Source organism: Oncorhynchus keta, chromosome 28, assembly GCF_023373465.1.
Source record: "Oncorhynchus keta strain PuntledgeMale-10-30-2019 chromosome 28, Oket_V2, whole genome shotgun sequence".
NCBI classification, from domain to species: Eukaryota; Metazoa; Chordata; class Actinopteri; order Salmoniformes; family Salmonidae; genus Oncorhynchus; species Oncorhynchus keta.
Window position 1 is genome coordinate 60804077 of NC_068448.1, and position 15000 is coordinate 60819076.

The 15000-nt window shown below is 45.4% G+C and overlaps 2 protein-coding genes across 10 annotated transcripts in view; one reads left to right on the top strand and one right to left on the bottom strand.

The window, feature by feature from the left end:
* LOC127912839 (collagen alpha-2(VI) chain-like) overlaps positions 1–620 on the top strand; it is a 1467-nt gene extending 847 nt beyond the window's left edge. For all 5 annotated transcript variants that reach the window (XM_052483382.1, XM_052483379.1, XM_052483380.1 and 2 more), the window contains exon 2: positions 1–620. This exon is cut by the window's left edge and continues 177 nt beyond it. In XM_052483382.1, the coding sequence (XP_052339342.1) occupies positions 1–620 (620 nt within the window).
* Positions 1–15000, bottom strand: part of LOC118378233 (guanine nucleotide exchange factor VAV3) — a 153209-nt gene that overhangs the window by 9551 nt on the left and 128658 nt on the right. For all 5 annotated transcript variants that reach the window (XR_008083590.1, XR_008083589.1, XR_008083588.1 and 2 more), the window contains exons 24-25: positions 6818–6905; positions 6013–6142 (exon numbers count right to left, since the gene is read on the bottom strand). Coding sequence is in view for 1 of the 5 variants with exons in the window: in XM_052483375.1 (XP_052339335.1) it covers positions 6013–6142; positions 6818–6905 (218 nt within the window). In the remaining 4 variants the exon portion in view is untranslated. The remainder of the gene's footprint in view (positions 1–6012; positions 6143–6817; positions 6906–15000) is intronic.

Genomic DNA, 15000 nt, shown 5'->3' on the forward strand with positions numbered 1-15000 from the left:
AGGGTAGAGGAGTGGAGGGGAAGAGGGGAGGAAAGGGGAGAAAGCAGGGTAGAGGAGTGGATGGGAAGATGGGAGGAAAGGGGAGAAAGCAGGGTAGAGGAGTGGAAGGGAAGAGGGGAGGAAAGGGGAGAAAGCAGGGTAGAGGAGTGGAAGGGAAGAGGGGAGGAAAGGGGAGAAAGCAGGGTATAGTGGTGGAGGGGAAGAGGGGAGGAAAGGGGAGAAAGCAGGGTAGAGGAGTGGAGGGGAAGAGGGGAGGAAAGGGGAGAAAGCAGGGTAGAGGAGTGGAGGGGAAGATGGGAGGAAAGGGGAGAAAGCAGGGTAGAGGAGTGGAAGGGAAGAGGGGAGGAAAGGGGAGAAAGCAGGGTAGAGGAGTGGAAGGGAAGAGGGGAGGAAAGGGGAGAAAGCAGGGTAGAGGAGTGGAGGGGAAGATGGGAGGAAAGGGGAGAAAGCAGGGTAGAGGAGTGGAAGGGAAGAGGGGAGGAAAGGGGAGAAAGCAGGGTAGAGGAGTGGAGGGGAAGATGGGAGGAAAGGGGAGAAAGCAGGGTAGAGGAGTGGAAGGGAAGAGGGGAGGAAAGGGGAGAAAGCAGGGTATAGTGGTGGAGGGGAAGAGGGGAGGGTAGAATAAAGGAGAGAGAAGCGAAGGGAAAGCATGTTTAATCCCAACTCAAAGTTTACAGGCAAAAGAAGTAGCTGGCAGCAGAACAGTGCAGTTTGATAAGACATGAAAATATCCTCTGACCAGAAACCCAAACAACCACAGCATCTTCACTGAGCTAAATGATGGTCCCCCTGTAGAATGCTGTGCTGGACGACTTTCCATTTCTATTCAAAAACCCATCCAGGGACAGAACTGAAGTTCAAATCAGTTATTCGAAAATGTCCATTCGTTTTAAGAACGTGTTGATTTCCGATAAATGGACACGTTGATTTATTTAACATACAGTACATTTTTCAAACGCTGCCCATTCATATTTTATGAGATATTGAATTGACATTAATATCATTGAAATGAAATTTACCCAACTGTGTTTCTTTGTGTCCAGACTGTGTGTGTGTGTGTGTGTGTGTGTGTGTGTGTGTGTGTGTGTGTGTGTGTGTGTGTGTGTGTGTGTGTGTGTGTGTGTGTGTGTGTGTGTGTGTGTGTGTGTGTGTGTGTTTACCCCTCTCAAGCACCCTTCCACCCCATGCACCTGCTATCCGCTCTGGCAGTTCTGGCCCTCATCCTGCTACCATACGAATCCCCGTCTGACCAGCAGGCCCAGAGCAATGCAACAGAGCTGATGTCAACCATGCAATATGTTTACCTTGCTCACAGTCACAGGCCTAACGACTGCTGCTATGCAGCCTCACACAGAGACATTTTATTCATGAGCCATCGCTGCCTATCCATACTAACAACCCACTGTCTGCTGTGTTGGGTCATAATCATATGAATACAAACTTCACACACACACACACACACACACACGAGCGGGCACGCAAGCAACATACCCACCACCAACCAGACTCCCTGGTCAACTCTCGCAAGCATATCCTCTAAAAATTGATATTAGAAAGAAGCTATCACAGCAAAGGAGATCAGAGGAGAAATCTGATGAGCATTTTAATATCTGTAGCTTATATCTCTCTCTCCTCTGCAGGAAATATGTTTCCTTACGACCACATACTGTGTCCTCTGAGGAGCCTGCTTACTCTAGACACATACTGTATCATGCAGGTAATAACCTACATATTACCCATGTGTGATGGACCACCAGCGATGCTAAGGTCCCCAAGAGAGTTGATTAAGGTTGTCACCCAGTAACTTTCTCCAAATTCCCTGGTTTGCCAAACTTCCTGCCTATTCCATCCTGCTCATTCCATTGTCCAACTGGGAAGTCTGATGCTGCTAGGGTTGATGATGGTATAAATCGACAGGGACCAGGAGGGTTTTGAGATATGTAGACATACACAGCAGAGTCATGTCCAAAACAGAACATAAACTGCATTGGCATTTCAGTCATGCTGGTAGAAATGAACAACTGAACAAAAGAGTGATTTACAAGTAAAGAATGGAGCTGAATTCTATGAGTCGGGGCCTTAGAGAGGATGAGAGAGAAGGAGAGAGAATGAGAGAGGAGGAGAGAGAAGGAGACAGGATGAGAGAAAAGGAGAGGATGAGAGAGAAGGAGAGAGAAGGATAGAGGATGAGAGAGGAGGAGAGAGAAGGAGAGGATGAGAGAGAAGGAGAGCGAAGGAGAGAGAAGGAGAGGATGAGAGAGAAGGAGACAGGATGAGAGAAGGAGAGGATGAGAGAGAAGGAGAGGATGAGAGAGAAGGAGAGGATGAGAGAGAAGGAGAGCGAAGGAGAGAGGATGAGAGAGAAGGAGAGGATGAGAGAGAAGGAGAGGATGAGAGAGAAGGGGAGAGGATGAGAGAGAAGGAGAGAGGATGAGAGAGAAGGAGAGAGGAGGAGAGAGAAGGAGAGAGGATGAGAGAAGGAGAGGATGAGAGAGAAGGAGAGGATGAGAGAGAAGGAGAGAGGATGAGAGAGAAGGAGAGGATGAGAGAGAAGAAGAGGATGAGAGAGAAGGAGAGTGAAGGAGAGAGGAGGAGAGAAGGAGAGAGGATGAGAGAAGGAGAGGATGAGAGAGAAGGAGAGGATGAGAGAGAAGGAGGGCGAAGGAGAGAGGATGAGAGAGAAGGAGAGGATGAGAGAGAAGGAGAGGATGAGAGAGAAGGAGAGCGAAGGAGAGAGGATGAGAGAGAAGGAGAGGATGAGAAAGAAGGAGAGCGAAGGAGAGAGGATGAGAGAGAAGGAGAGGATGAGAGAGAAGGAGAGCGAAGGAGAGGATGAGAGAGAAGGAGAGCGAAGGAGAGAGAAGGAGAGCGAAGGAGAGATAACAAAAAGAGAGAGAGAAAACAAACAGGTTGGAATTCAATTCTCTCAGTGAGGGACGAGTTGCTCTCCAACCTTCCTCTCTGTATGTGTGTTTGTTTTTAGGCCGAGAGACATTCAAGAGCCATTTGAGTGACAAGAGAAATGAAAAGTGAGACATGCAGCATCCAGCTTCTGACTCACTATATCCTCTGCCTTTCTGTTCTGTCGTGTTTCCCCAGCACTTGCAACACGACCTTCAGCGAATCCTGGGAGTTTTTCTTGCGCTTTTCACACGGTGACATATGGTGCTACAATGAAATCTAATCTCAGCACTGATTGCGATGCGTCATAAACTCTCCATCAACCCCAGAGAGAGGCTCCAGTGCTGCGGGTGTGCTGCCGGCGTCGGGTACTGCATTTAACCCCTTCCTCACCAATGGGGTCCAACATGCCACTTCTCTGTCTCTGCTGTCTTCTTATCCACGCTGTAACAGCAGTACGGGACTATCCAGTATTCATGATATACAGTAACACAGTGCTACTAACACTGTCTTAACTGACAGGGACCACCACTATATTCTGACTCTGATTGAGAATCACTTCTATTAAAACTAGAAACAGATTCAGAACCATCCAGTCCACAAAACCAGGCCACACACCAGTCCACACACCAGTCCACAAAACCAGTCCCACACCAGTCCACAAAACCAGTCCACAAACCAGTCCACAAACCAGTTCACAAACCAGTCCACAAACCAGTTCACACACCACTCCACAAAATCGATCCACAAACCAGTTCACAAACCAGTCCACAAACCAGTTCCCAAACCCGACCACACACCAGTCCACAAATCAGTTCACAAACCAGTCCACAAACCAGTTCACAAATCAGTCCACAAACCAGTCCACACATCAGTTCACAAACCAGTCCACACATCAGTTCACAAACCAGTCCACACACCAGTCCACACATCAGTTCACAAACCAGTCCACACATCAGTTCACAAACCAGTCCACAAACCAGTTCACAAACCAGTCCACACATCAGTCCACAAACCAGTTCACAAACCAGTCCACACACCAGTCCACAAACCAGTCCACACATCAGTTCACAAACCAGTCCACACATGAGTTCACAAACCAGTCCACACACCAGTCCACAAACCAGTTCACAAACCAGTCCACACACCAGTCCAGAAACCAGTTCACAAACCAGTCCACACATCAGTTCACAAACCAGTCCACACATCAGTTCACAAACCAGTCCACACATCAGTTCACAAACCAGTCCACACATCAGTTCACAAACCAGTCCACACACCAGTCCACAAACCAGTTCACAAACCAGTCCACACATCAGTCCACAAACCAGTTCACAAACCAGTCCACACATCAGTTCACAAACCAGTCCACACACCAGTCCACAAACCAGTTCACAAACCAGTCCACAAACCAGTTCACAAACCAGTTCACACATGAGTTCACACACCAGTCCACAAATGAGTTCACACACCAGTCCACAAACCAGTCCACAAATCAGTCCACAAACCAGTCCACAAACCAGTCCACACACTAGTCCACAAATCAGTCCAAAAACCAGTCCACAAACCAGTCCACAAATCAGTCCAAAAACCAGTCCACAAACCACAGAAAGTGTCAGATACTATACACTATTTGATTATAGTACACCTTTTTGAGCCAATGTCTTGCTAATTTCACTATACAACTATTCCAAAACAAACTGTTCAAAATGTCATTTGTTTCGTCATACAACATATTCTAAGCAACAAAAACGACCAGCTAATGACTAATTAAATCTGCCAATGAGAGATTGAATGAGAGATTGAAATTGGAGCAATCATAATCATCCTGTGAACCACCTGTCCTCTCTCCAGGTGTGTTGCTGTGCTCACAGTGAAATGTCACCCAGCACACACTCTTTACCCAAGACTTATCAGCCAGCTATCGCAGCCATAGCAACACCATTCTAAGCCAGGTTTCTGTGGTACTGTTCATAACAAACTCTCCTGTTTTTTCTACTGAACCTGCTTCTAGAACTGATACTAGACCTCCATCCCTTCTCTAGACAGTAAAAAGCCTGTTTCTAGAACTGCCACTAGACCTTCATCCCTTCTCTAGACAGTAAAAAGCCTGTTTCTAGAACTGCCACTAGACCTCCATCCCTTCTCTAGACAGTAAAAAGCCTGTTTCTAGAACTGCCACTAGACCTCCATCCCTTCTCTAGACAGTAAAAAGCCTGTTTCTAGAACTGCCACTAGACCTCCATCCCTTCTCTAAACAGTAAAAAGCCTGTTTCTAGAACTGCCACTAGACCTTCATCCGTTCTCTAGACAGTAAAAAGCCTGTTTCTAGAACTGCCACGAGACCTCCATCCCTTCTCTAGACAGTAAAAAGCCTGTTTCTAGAACTGCCACTAGACCTCCATCCCGTCTCTAGACAGTAAAAAGCCTGTTTCTAGAACTGCCACTAGACCTCTATCCCTTCTCTAGACAGTAAAAAGCCTGTTTCTAGAACTGCCACTAGACCTCTATCCCTTCTCTAGACAGTAAAAAGCCTGTTTCTAGAACTGCCACTAGACCTCCATCCCATCTCTAGACAGTAAAAAGCCTGTTTCTAGAACTGCCACTAGACCTCCATCCCTTCTCTAGACAGTAAAAAGAGCAGTATACAGTATAATTTGTATTTTCACTGTCTCAGCAAAGAGCTTATCCAAAACAAAACCATGCATGAATGTACCTAGCCAACTATCTCTCCTGGGAGGTTAGTATTCAGCGTCACGGTAGGCAGTCATCACATGATAGGAACCGAAATTCAATGATGAAGTGTTTGATTGTTATTTGTAGGTCCTGACTACAGACCTAAAGGAGGCAGTGCCTTTATGTGTACACTGAAAAAAGGGTTCCAAAAGGGTTCTGCGGCTGTCCCCATAGGAGAACAATTTTAGGTTCCAGATAGAATCCTTTTTTAGGTCTTTTGGGAACCCAAAATTGTTCTACTTGGAACCAAAAGGGGCTCTTCAAAGGTTTCTCCTATAGGGAGACCCAAATAACCCTTTTTGGTTCTAGATAGCACCTTTATTTCTAAGAGTGTAGTGTTGTACTGTGTTTGTGATGTGTTGTTTTTATACTCACTGTTTCCTCCGGGTCTGTTGGTGTGGAGCATAGCAGCATTCTCCTGCTCTCTGTAGGGGAACTGCAGTGTGGTGTCCAGGCTTCTGAAGCCTTCCCTCAATGAATGGTGTTTGTAGTACTCAATTAGTTCCTGTAACACACACACACACACACACACACACACACACACACACACACACACACACACACACACACACACACACACACACACACACACACACACACACACACACGCGCGCACACGCACACACACGCGCATACACACACGTGCACACACGTGCACACACACACGCGCACACACACATTCTCACAGTTAGCCAAATAGCCTCACACAACAATACCATTGGCATGAAAATTATTTAGGAAAAAATAGTAGTGTTTTCTATATAATTCAAAATCTGTTTTAAAATGTCCTCTGTCCAATACCAATTAACATAAATCAACAAAATGATTAACTTAATATGAAGATTAAAAGTTTGGGTGAAATAAAACTAGCATACACGTACAGAGTAGGACTAACAGTAAAATCTCATTTCTAACCGCAGCTGAAGGAAACACAATCCTGGGTGAATAGAAGGGAGAGAACACATCCAATCCACCCTGGACCGATCCCTGTCTATAACTCTCTACAAGGCCTACGGCAGTAAAGTCAACCACACCAGTAATCCACCTCTAATCAGAGCTATTTTCACACAGCAAGGGGCTAAAAATAAATTCATGTTTTGACATTTAATTAAAGAAACGCTGAGTGATTTATTTATGTGCGAAATGCAGAGGTGGTGCTGTGAAAGGGAAACAGACTCACTAATATACTCCTGAACTTCTTGTTCTCAGCGATGTGGAAGCAGGCATCTCTGGTCAGGATCTTGATGTGCTTCACGTCATTGCTGTACCTGTGGGCCATGAATAAGGGATGAGTGTAATGTTCTGGTGATCATTGAGATCGATCCCCCAGTGGACCCATGCGGAGCGACCGCTGCCTTGGTAATGCATGGGCCCAAAGGTTTCTGCAGCCTGGTCTCATAGACTACACGTTACATAGTAACTGTAAACCAGGGACACGCAAATTAGTATGAAATGTTACGAATGGTATGTTAACATAAAACAGAAGATTAATTAAGGCTAAAACAAAAGGAGGGTGAATGGTAGGGTTGGATGGGTGTGCATATAACGCAAACGTCTAGCAACCCAAAAGTTGCGTGTTTGAATCGCTGCATGGACAACTTTAGCATTTCAGCTAATTAACAACTTTTCAACTACTTGCTACTTTTTTAATTACTTTGCTACTTTGCTACTATTTAGCATGTTAGCTAACCTTTCCCCTAATCCTAATCCTAACCTTAACCCTTTCAGCTGACCCATCCCCTACACCTAACCTTAACGCCTTCAACCTAATTCCTGACCTTAACCCTAACCTTTGGGTTCGGCTTTCTAAACTTTGAAAATTGTTAATCATCAGTTATACTGGAGACATGAGGGGTGCCAAAGTCTGGGTCTACACCAGAAGTGAATGGTTATCTGTAGGAGGAAGGTGGATGTAATTAAGCTCGGAATGTATTGAGTAAAGGAAGTATCATCACATGTTGGCAGGCACTGATGGAGAGCTGTGGATTAGTGAGAAAGGGGGTCGAGGTCAGGTCAGGTCACCTTAAGGGAGAAGGAACAGTTTGTGTCCCGTATCACTTACAGTTGAAGTCGGAAGTTTACATACACCTTAGCCAAATACATTGAAACTCAGTTTTTCATAGTTCCTGACACTTAATCCTAGTAAAAAGTCCCTGTCTTAGGTCAGTTAGGATCCCCACTTTATTTTAAGAGTGTGAAATGTCAGAATAATAGTAGAGAGAATGATGTAGTTCAGCTTTTATTTCTTTCATCACATTCCCAGTGGGCCAGAAGTTTATATACACTTAATTAGTATTTGATAGCATTGCCTTTAAATTGTTTAACTTGGGTCAAACGTTTTGGGTAGCCTTCCACAAGCTTCCCACAATAAGTTGGGGGAATTTTGTCCCATTCCTCTTGACAGAGCTGCTGGTGTAACTGAGTCAGGTTTCAGTTCTGCCCGCAAATCTTCTATAGGATTGAGGTCAGGGCTTTGTGATGGTCACTCCAATACCTTGACTTTGTTGTCCTTAAGCCATTTTGCCACAACTTTTGAAGTATGCTTGGGGTCATTGTCCATTTGGAAGACCCATTTGCCACTAAGCTTAAACTTCCTGACTGATGTCTTGAGATGTTGCTTCAATATATCCACAGAATTTTCCTCCCTCATGAAGCCATCTATTATGTGACGTGCACCAGTCCCTCCTGCAGGAAAGCACACCCACAACATAATGCTGCCACCCCCATGCTTCACGGTTGGGATGGTGTTCTTCGGCTTGCAATCCTCCAAGCATAACGATGGTCATTATGGCCAAACAGTTCTATTGTTGTTTCATCAGAGCAGAAGACATTTCTCCAAAAAGTACGATCTTTGTCCCCATGTGCAGTTGCAAAACGTAGTCTGGCATTTTTATGGCGGTTTTGGAGCAGTGGCTTCTTCCTTGCTGAGCGGCCTTTCAGGTTATGTCGATATAGGACTCATGTTACTGTGGATATAGATCTTGTACCTGTTTCCTACAACATCTTCACAAGGTCCTTTGCTGTTGTTCTGGGATTGATTTGCACTTTTCGCAACAAAGTACGTTCATCTCTAGGAGACAGAACGCATCTCCTTGATTTCTTTTGATTTTCCCATGATGTGAAGCAGAGGCACTGAGTTTGAAGTAGGCCTTGAAATACATCCACAGGTACACCTCCAATTGACTCAAATTATGACAATTAGCTTGTCAGAAGCTTCTAAAGCCATGACATAAATTTCTGGAATTTTCCAAGCTGTTTAAAGGCACAGTCAACGTAGTGTATGTAAACTTCTGACCCACTGGAATTGTATAAGTGAAATAATCTGTCGGTAAACAATTGTTGGGAAAATTACTTTTTTTTGTCATGCATAAAGTAGATGTCCTAACCGACTTGACAAAACTATAGTTTGTTATTAACAAGAAATTTGTGGAGTGGTTGAAAAACAAGTTTTAATGACTCCAACCTAAGTGTATGTAAACTTCCGACTTCCTGCCTAGTATTAAATATGTAATGTTTAGAGAGAAGGAGTATATATTACCACTGGTAGAAATATGTATATGTCTTATGCAGCTGTATGACCCAATGGGAGAACAAACTTGGTTTAAGCTTTACTAATCGTCCGTGAGTTTTAATAGGTTCATTAAGGAACCTGAAACCATAACCCCATAACCTTGCTAACGTTAGACAGATAGCTAAAGCTAGCGTTAGCCCCCTACCTAATGTTAGCCACAACAAATTAGAATTTGTCCATAACATATCATATGAAATGGATGATGGATACCCACATATGAATACATACCATACGAAACGTAACTAATCATACGAAATGCCCTGAGACCAGGTTGGGTTTCTGACACATGAGTGATGGAGAGGGGTGTGTGTGTGTGTGTGTGTGTGTGTGTGTGTGTGTGCGTGCGTGCGTGCGTGCGTGTGTGTGTGTGTGTGTGTGTGTAGACGTCGATAGACAGGGGCACCATTCCTCATTACCAGTTGGTATTCACGGGACCAGGGGAGGGGGCTGATGGAAGGGCAGTCGCCCCCATTTAGAGGGTATCAGCAGGGCAGAGTGGGGCAGGGAGGAGGGGGGGTATGGAGGGTATAGAGACACAGAGCCAATAGAGTCAGCCCCCTTTGTCTGTCTCTCTCAAAGAAAGCCCTGTCCTCTCTTGATCTCTATTAGTCTCCATTATTATCCTCTTATCTCCCTCTTAGAGCCGTAATCCCCCAATAATATGGCCTAATCCATATTCTACGCACCAAAACAAACCCCAGTGACGGGCCTATTGTACACTGAAATGCCAGAGCTTAATTTAGACTGACTGGACCCTCTTGGCTGGAGTTGCTGTAGCTTGTGGAAGGAAGGCGGCAGGGCCTCAATACCACAGCAGTGTGATGCAGAGCCAAGGACAGGGCATTGTCTGTTTCAAACACTTTCTTAATGTAGTTTCCACGCAGATGCAGTTTTCTTTTTTCTCTTTTCCTCTCGTTTTCTTTGTGATGGTTTAAATAACCTTGAGCAGGCTGTCTAACAGTCTCTCTGGGTTTCTTCACCAGTGCTGCAGTGGCATGCTTCACACGCGAGCAATTAAGACTTCAGCTCTGGTGAAACTGGAAGGCATTGAAAAGCTCTGCCTTCGTAAGAGAGGAAAAAGGAGATGAATTAAGTGGAGTTGAAGGGAACGTTTCGAGCAGCTCTCTCTCTCTCTCTCTCTCTCTCTCTCTCTCTCTCTCTCTCTCTCTCTCTCTCTCTCTCTCTCTCTCTCTCTCTCTCTCTCTCTCTCTCTCTCTCTCTCTCTCTCTCTCTCTCTCTCTCTCTCTCTCTCTCTCTCTCTCTCTCTCTCTCTCTCTCTCTCTCTCTCTCGCTCAGCTCTACCGGCTCCCTTCAGGGAAGAAGTGTTGCAACCCAACTTGGGGCAGAAACGGGGGCAGGTTGCCTCCGGTGGCAGGTAGCCTAGCGGTTAGAGCGTTGGGCCTGTAACTGAAAGAACACTTGTTTGAATACCCGAGCTGATAAAAAAAATCTGCTGATGTGCCCTTGGGCAAGGCACTTAAACCTAGAACTATGTACTAGGTACTAGGTACCTAGTACTATGGCTGACCTTGTAAAACAACACTGCACCTATCCGGAGTATGTGGCAATAAGACATCTAGTTTTTTTTACCCTGCGTATCATTGGCATGTTTCAACCTGTCTGAACATACAGGACTGTAATCTGTCTATCTACAGCATACAAACAGCCTGGGGGGACTGAAATGATACAGTGATAACATGCAAAAGTGTTATTTTCCCATCTACCTCACATGGGGTTTACATGTGCTTGCAGCAATGCTACACAGCACGTAAAACAAATACCACTCTACTGTAGCACTCACTTATCAGAATCGTAACTCCGGCACGCCTCACCTCATTGTTGTAATTATTTTGTACATTTCTTTTTAATGCACAATACAATGTATGTATTGTCCAATGCCGTCCTTCAGCCCATGCACTTATCCAGAGCAGCGCAACATACAGTACAGTCTGTGCAGAAAGTCAATGGTAGGACTGAACTAGCATCTCACTAGCACTGACAGAACTAATAATTAACGCAAGCTTGAAGAGGACTATTTGCAGGGTGTGACTGTGCTGAGCTGTGTTGTACTGTGCTATGCTATTCTGTGTTGTACTGTGCTATGCTATTCTGTGCTGTGCTGTACTGTGCTGTACTATGCTGTGTGTGCTGAGCTGTGCTGTGTTGTGCTGTGCTATGCTATTCTGTGTTGTACTGTGCTATGCTATTCTGTGCTGTGCTGTACTGTGCTGTACTATGCTGTGTGTGCTGAGCTGTGCTGTGTTGTGATGTGAATGCTGTACTGTGCTGTACTGTGCTGTACTGTGCTGTACTGTATTGTATTTTGCTGTACTGTGCTGTGCCATGTTGTCCTGTGCTGTGCCATGTTGTACTGTGCTGTACTGTGCTGTACCATGCTGTGCTGTGATGTACCATGTTGTACTGTGCTGTGCCATGTTGTACTGTGCTGTACCATGTTGTACTGTGCTGTGCCATGTTGTACTGTGCTGTGCCATGTTGTACTGTGCTGTGCCATGTTGTACTGTGCTGTACCATGTTGTACTGTGTTGTACCATGTTGTACTGTGCTGTGCCATGTTGTACTGTGCTGTGCCATGTTGTACTGTGATGTACCATGTTGTACTGTGCTGTACCATGTTGTACTGTGCTGTGCCATGTTGTACTGTGCTGTGCGATGTTGTACTGTGCTGTGCCATGTTATACTGTGATGTACCATGTTGTACTGTGCTGTGCCATGTTATACTGTGATGTACCATGTTGTACTGTGCTGTGCCATGTTGTACTGTGCTGTGCCATGTTGTACTGTGATGTACCATGTTGTACTGTGCTGTGCGATGTTGTACTGTGCTGTGCCATGTTATACTGTGATGTACCATGTTGTACTGTGCTGTGCCATGTTATACTGTGATGTACCATGTTGTACTGTGCTGTGCCATGTTGTACTGTGCTGTGCCATGTTGTACTGTGATGTACCATGTTGTACTGTGCTGTACCATGTTGTACTGTGCTGTGCCATGTTGTACTGTGCTGTGCCATGTTGTACTGTGCTGTGCCATGTTATACTGTGATGTACCATGTTGTACTGTGCTGTGCCATGTTATACTGTGATGTACCATGTTGTACTGTGCTGTGCCATGTTGTACTGTGCTGTGCCATGTTGTACTGTGATGTACCATGTTGTACTGTGCTGTGCGATGTTGTACTGTGCTGTGCCATGTTATACTGTGATGTACCATGTTGTACTGTGCTGTGCCATGTTATACTGTGATGTACCATGTTGTACTGTGCTGTGCCATGTTGTACTGTGCTGTGCCATGTTGTACTGTGATGTACCATGTTGTACTGTGCTGTGCCATGTTGTACTGTGCTGTGCCATGTTGTACTGTGCTGTACCATGCTGTACTGTGATGTACCATGTTGTACTGTGCTGTGCCATGTTGTACTGTGCTGTACCATGTTGTACTGTGCTGTGCCATGTTGTACTGTGCTGTGCCATGTTGTACTGTGCTGTGCCATGTTGTACTGTGCTGTACCATGTTGTACTGTGTTGTACCATGTTGTACTGTGCTGTGCCATGTTGTACTGTGCTGTGCCATGTTGTACTGTGATGTACCATGTTGTACTGTGCTGTACCATGTTGTACTGTGCTGTGCCATGTTGTACTGTGCTGTGCCATGTTGTACTGTGATGTACCATGTTGTACTGTGCTGTGCCATGTTATACTGTGATGTACCATGTTGTACTGTGCTGTGCCATGTTATACTGTGATGTACCATGTTGTACTGTGCTGTGCCATGTTGTACTGTGCTGTGCCATGTTGTACTGTGCTGTGCCATGTTATACTGTGATGTACCATGTTGTACTGTGCTGTGCGATGTTGTACTGTGCTGTGCCATGTTATACTGTGATGTACCATGTTGTACTGTGCTGTGCCATGTTATACTGTGATGTACCATGTTGTACTGTGCTGTGCCATGTTGTACTGTGCTGTGCCATGTTGTACTGTGCTGTGCCATGTTGTACTGTGATGTACCATGTTGTACTGTGCTGTGCGATGTTGTACTGTGCTGTGCCATGTTATACTGTGATGTACCATGTTGTACTGTGCTGTGCCATGTTATACTGTGATGTACCATGTTGTACTGTGCTGTGCCATGTTGTACTGTGCTGTGCCATGTTGTACTGTGATGTACCATGTTGTACTGTGCTGTACCATGTTGTACTGTGCTGTGCCATGTTGTACTGTGCTGTGCCATGTTGTACTGTGCTGTGCCATGTTGTACTGTTGTACTGTGCTGTGCCATGTACTGTGATGTACCATGTTGTACTGTGCTGTGCCATTGTACTGTGCTGTGCCATGTTGTACTGTGATGTACCATGTTGTACTGTGCCATGTTGTGTTGTTATACTGTGATGTACCATGTTGTACTGTGCCATGTTATACTGTGATGTACCATGTTGTACTGTGCTGTGCCATGTTGTACTGTGCTGTGCCATGTTGTACTGTGATGTACCATGTTGTACTGTGCTGTGCCATGTTGTACTGTGCTGTGCCTGTGCTGTGCTGTACCATGTTGTACTGTGATGTACCATGTTGTACTGTGCTGTGCCATGTTGTACTGTGATGTACCATGTTGTACTGTGCTGTGCCATGTTGTACTGTGCTGTGCCATGTTGTACTGTGCTGTGCCATGTTGTACTGTGCTGTACCATGTTGTACTGTGCTGTACCATGTTGTACTGTGCTGTGCCATGTTGTACTGTGATGTACCATGTTGTACTGTGCTGTACCATGTTGTACTGTGCTGTGCCATGTTGTACTGTGCTGTGCCATGTTGTACTGTGATGTACCATGTTGTACTGTGCTGTGCGATGTTGTACTGTGCTGTGCCATGTTATACTGTGATGTACCATGTTGTACTGTGCTGTGCCATGTTATACTGTGATGTACCATGTTGTACTGTGCTGTGCCATGTTGTACTGTGCTGTGCCATGTTGTACTGTGCTGTGCCATGTTATACTGTGATGTACCATGTTGTACTGTGCTGTGCGATGTTGTACTGTGCTGTGCCATGTTATACTGTGATGTACCATGTTGTACTGTGCTGTGCCATGTTGTACTGTGCTGTGCCATGTTATACTGTGCTGTGCCATGTTGTACTGTGCTGTGCCATGTTGTACTGTGATGTACCATGTTGTACTGTGCTGTGCCACTGTGCTGTTGTTATACTGTGATGTGCCATGTTGTACTGTGCTGTGCGATGTTGTACTGTGCTGTGCCATGTTATACTGTGATGTACCATGTTGTACTGTGCTGTGCGATGTTGTACTGTGCTGTGCCATGTTATACTGTGATGTGCCATGTTGTACTGTGCTGTGCCATGTTGTACTGTGCTGTGCCATGTTGTACTGTGATGTACCATGTTGTACTGTGCTGTGCCATGTTGTACTGTGCTGTGCCATGTTGTACTGTGATGTACCATGTTGTACTGTGCTGTGCCATGTTGTACTGTGCTGTGCCATGTTATACTGTGATGTACCATGTTGTACTGTGCTGTGCCATGTTGTACTGTGCTGTGCCATGTTGTACTGTGATGTACCATGCTGTACTGTGCTGTACTGTGCTGTACTGTGCTGTACCATGCTGTACTGTGCTGTACCATGTTGTACTGTGCTGTACCATGCTGTACTGTGCTGTACCATGCTGTACTGTGCTGTACCGTGCTGTACTGTGCTGTAACATGCTGTACTGTGCTGTACCATGTTGTACTGTGCTGTACCATGCTGTAATGTG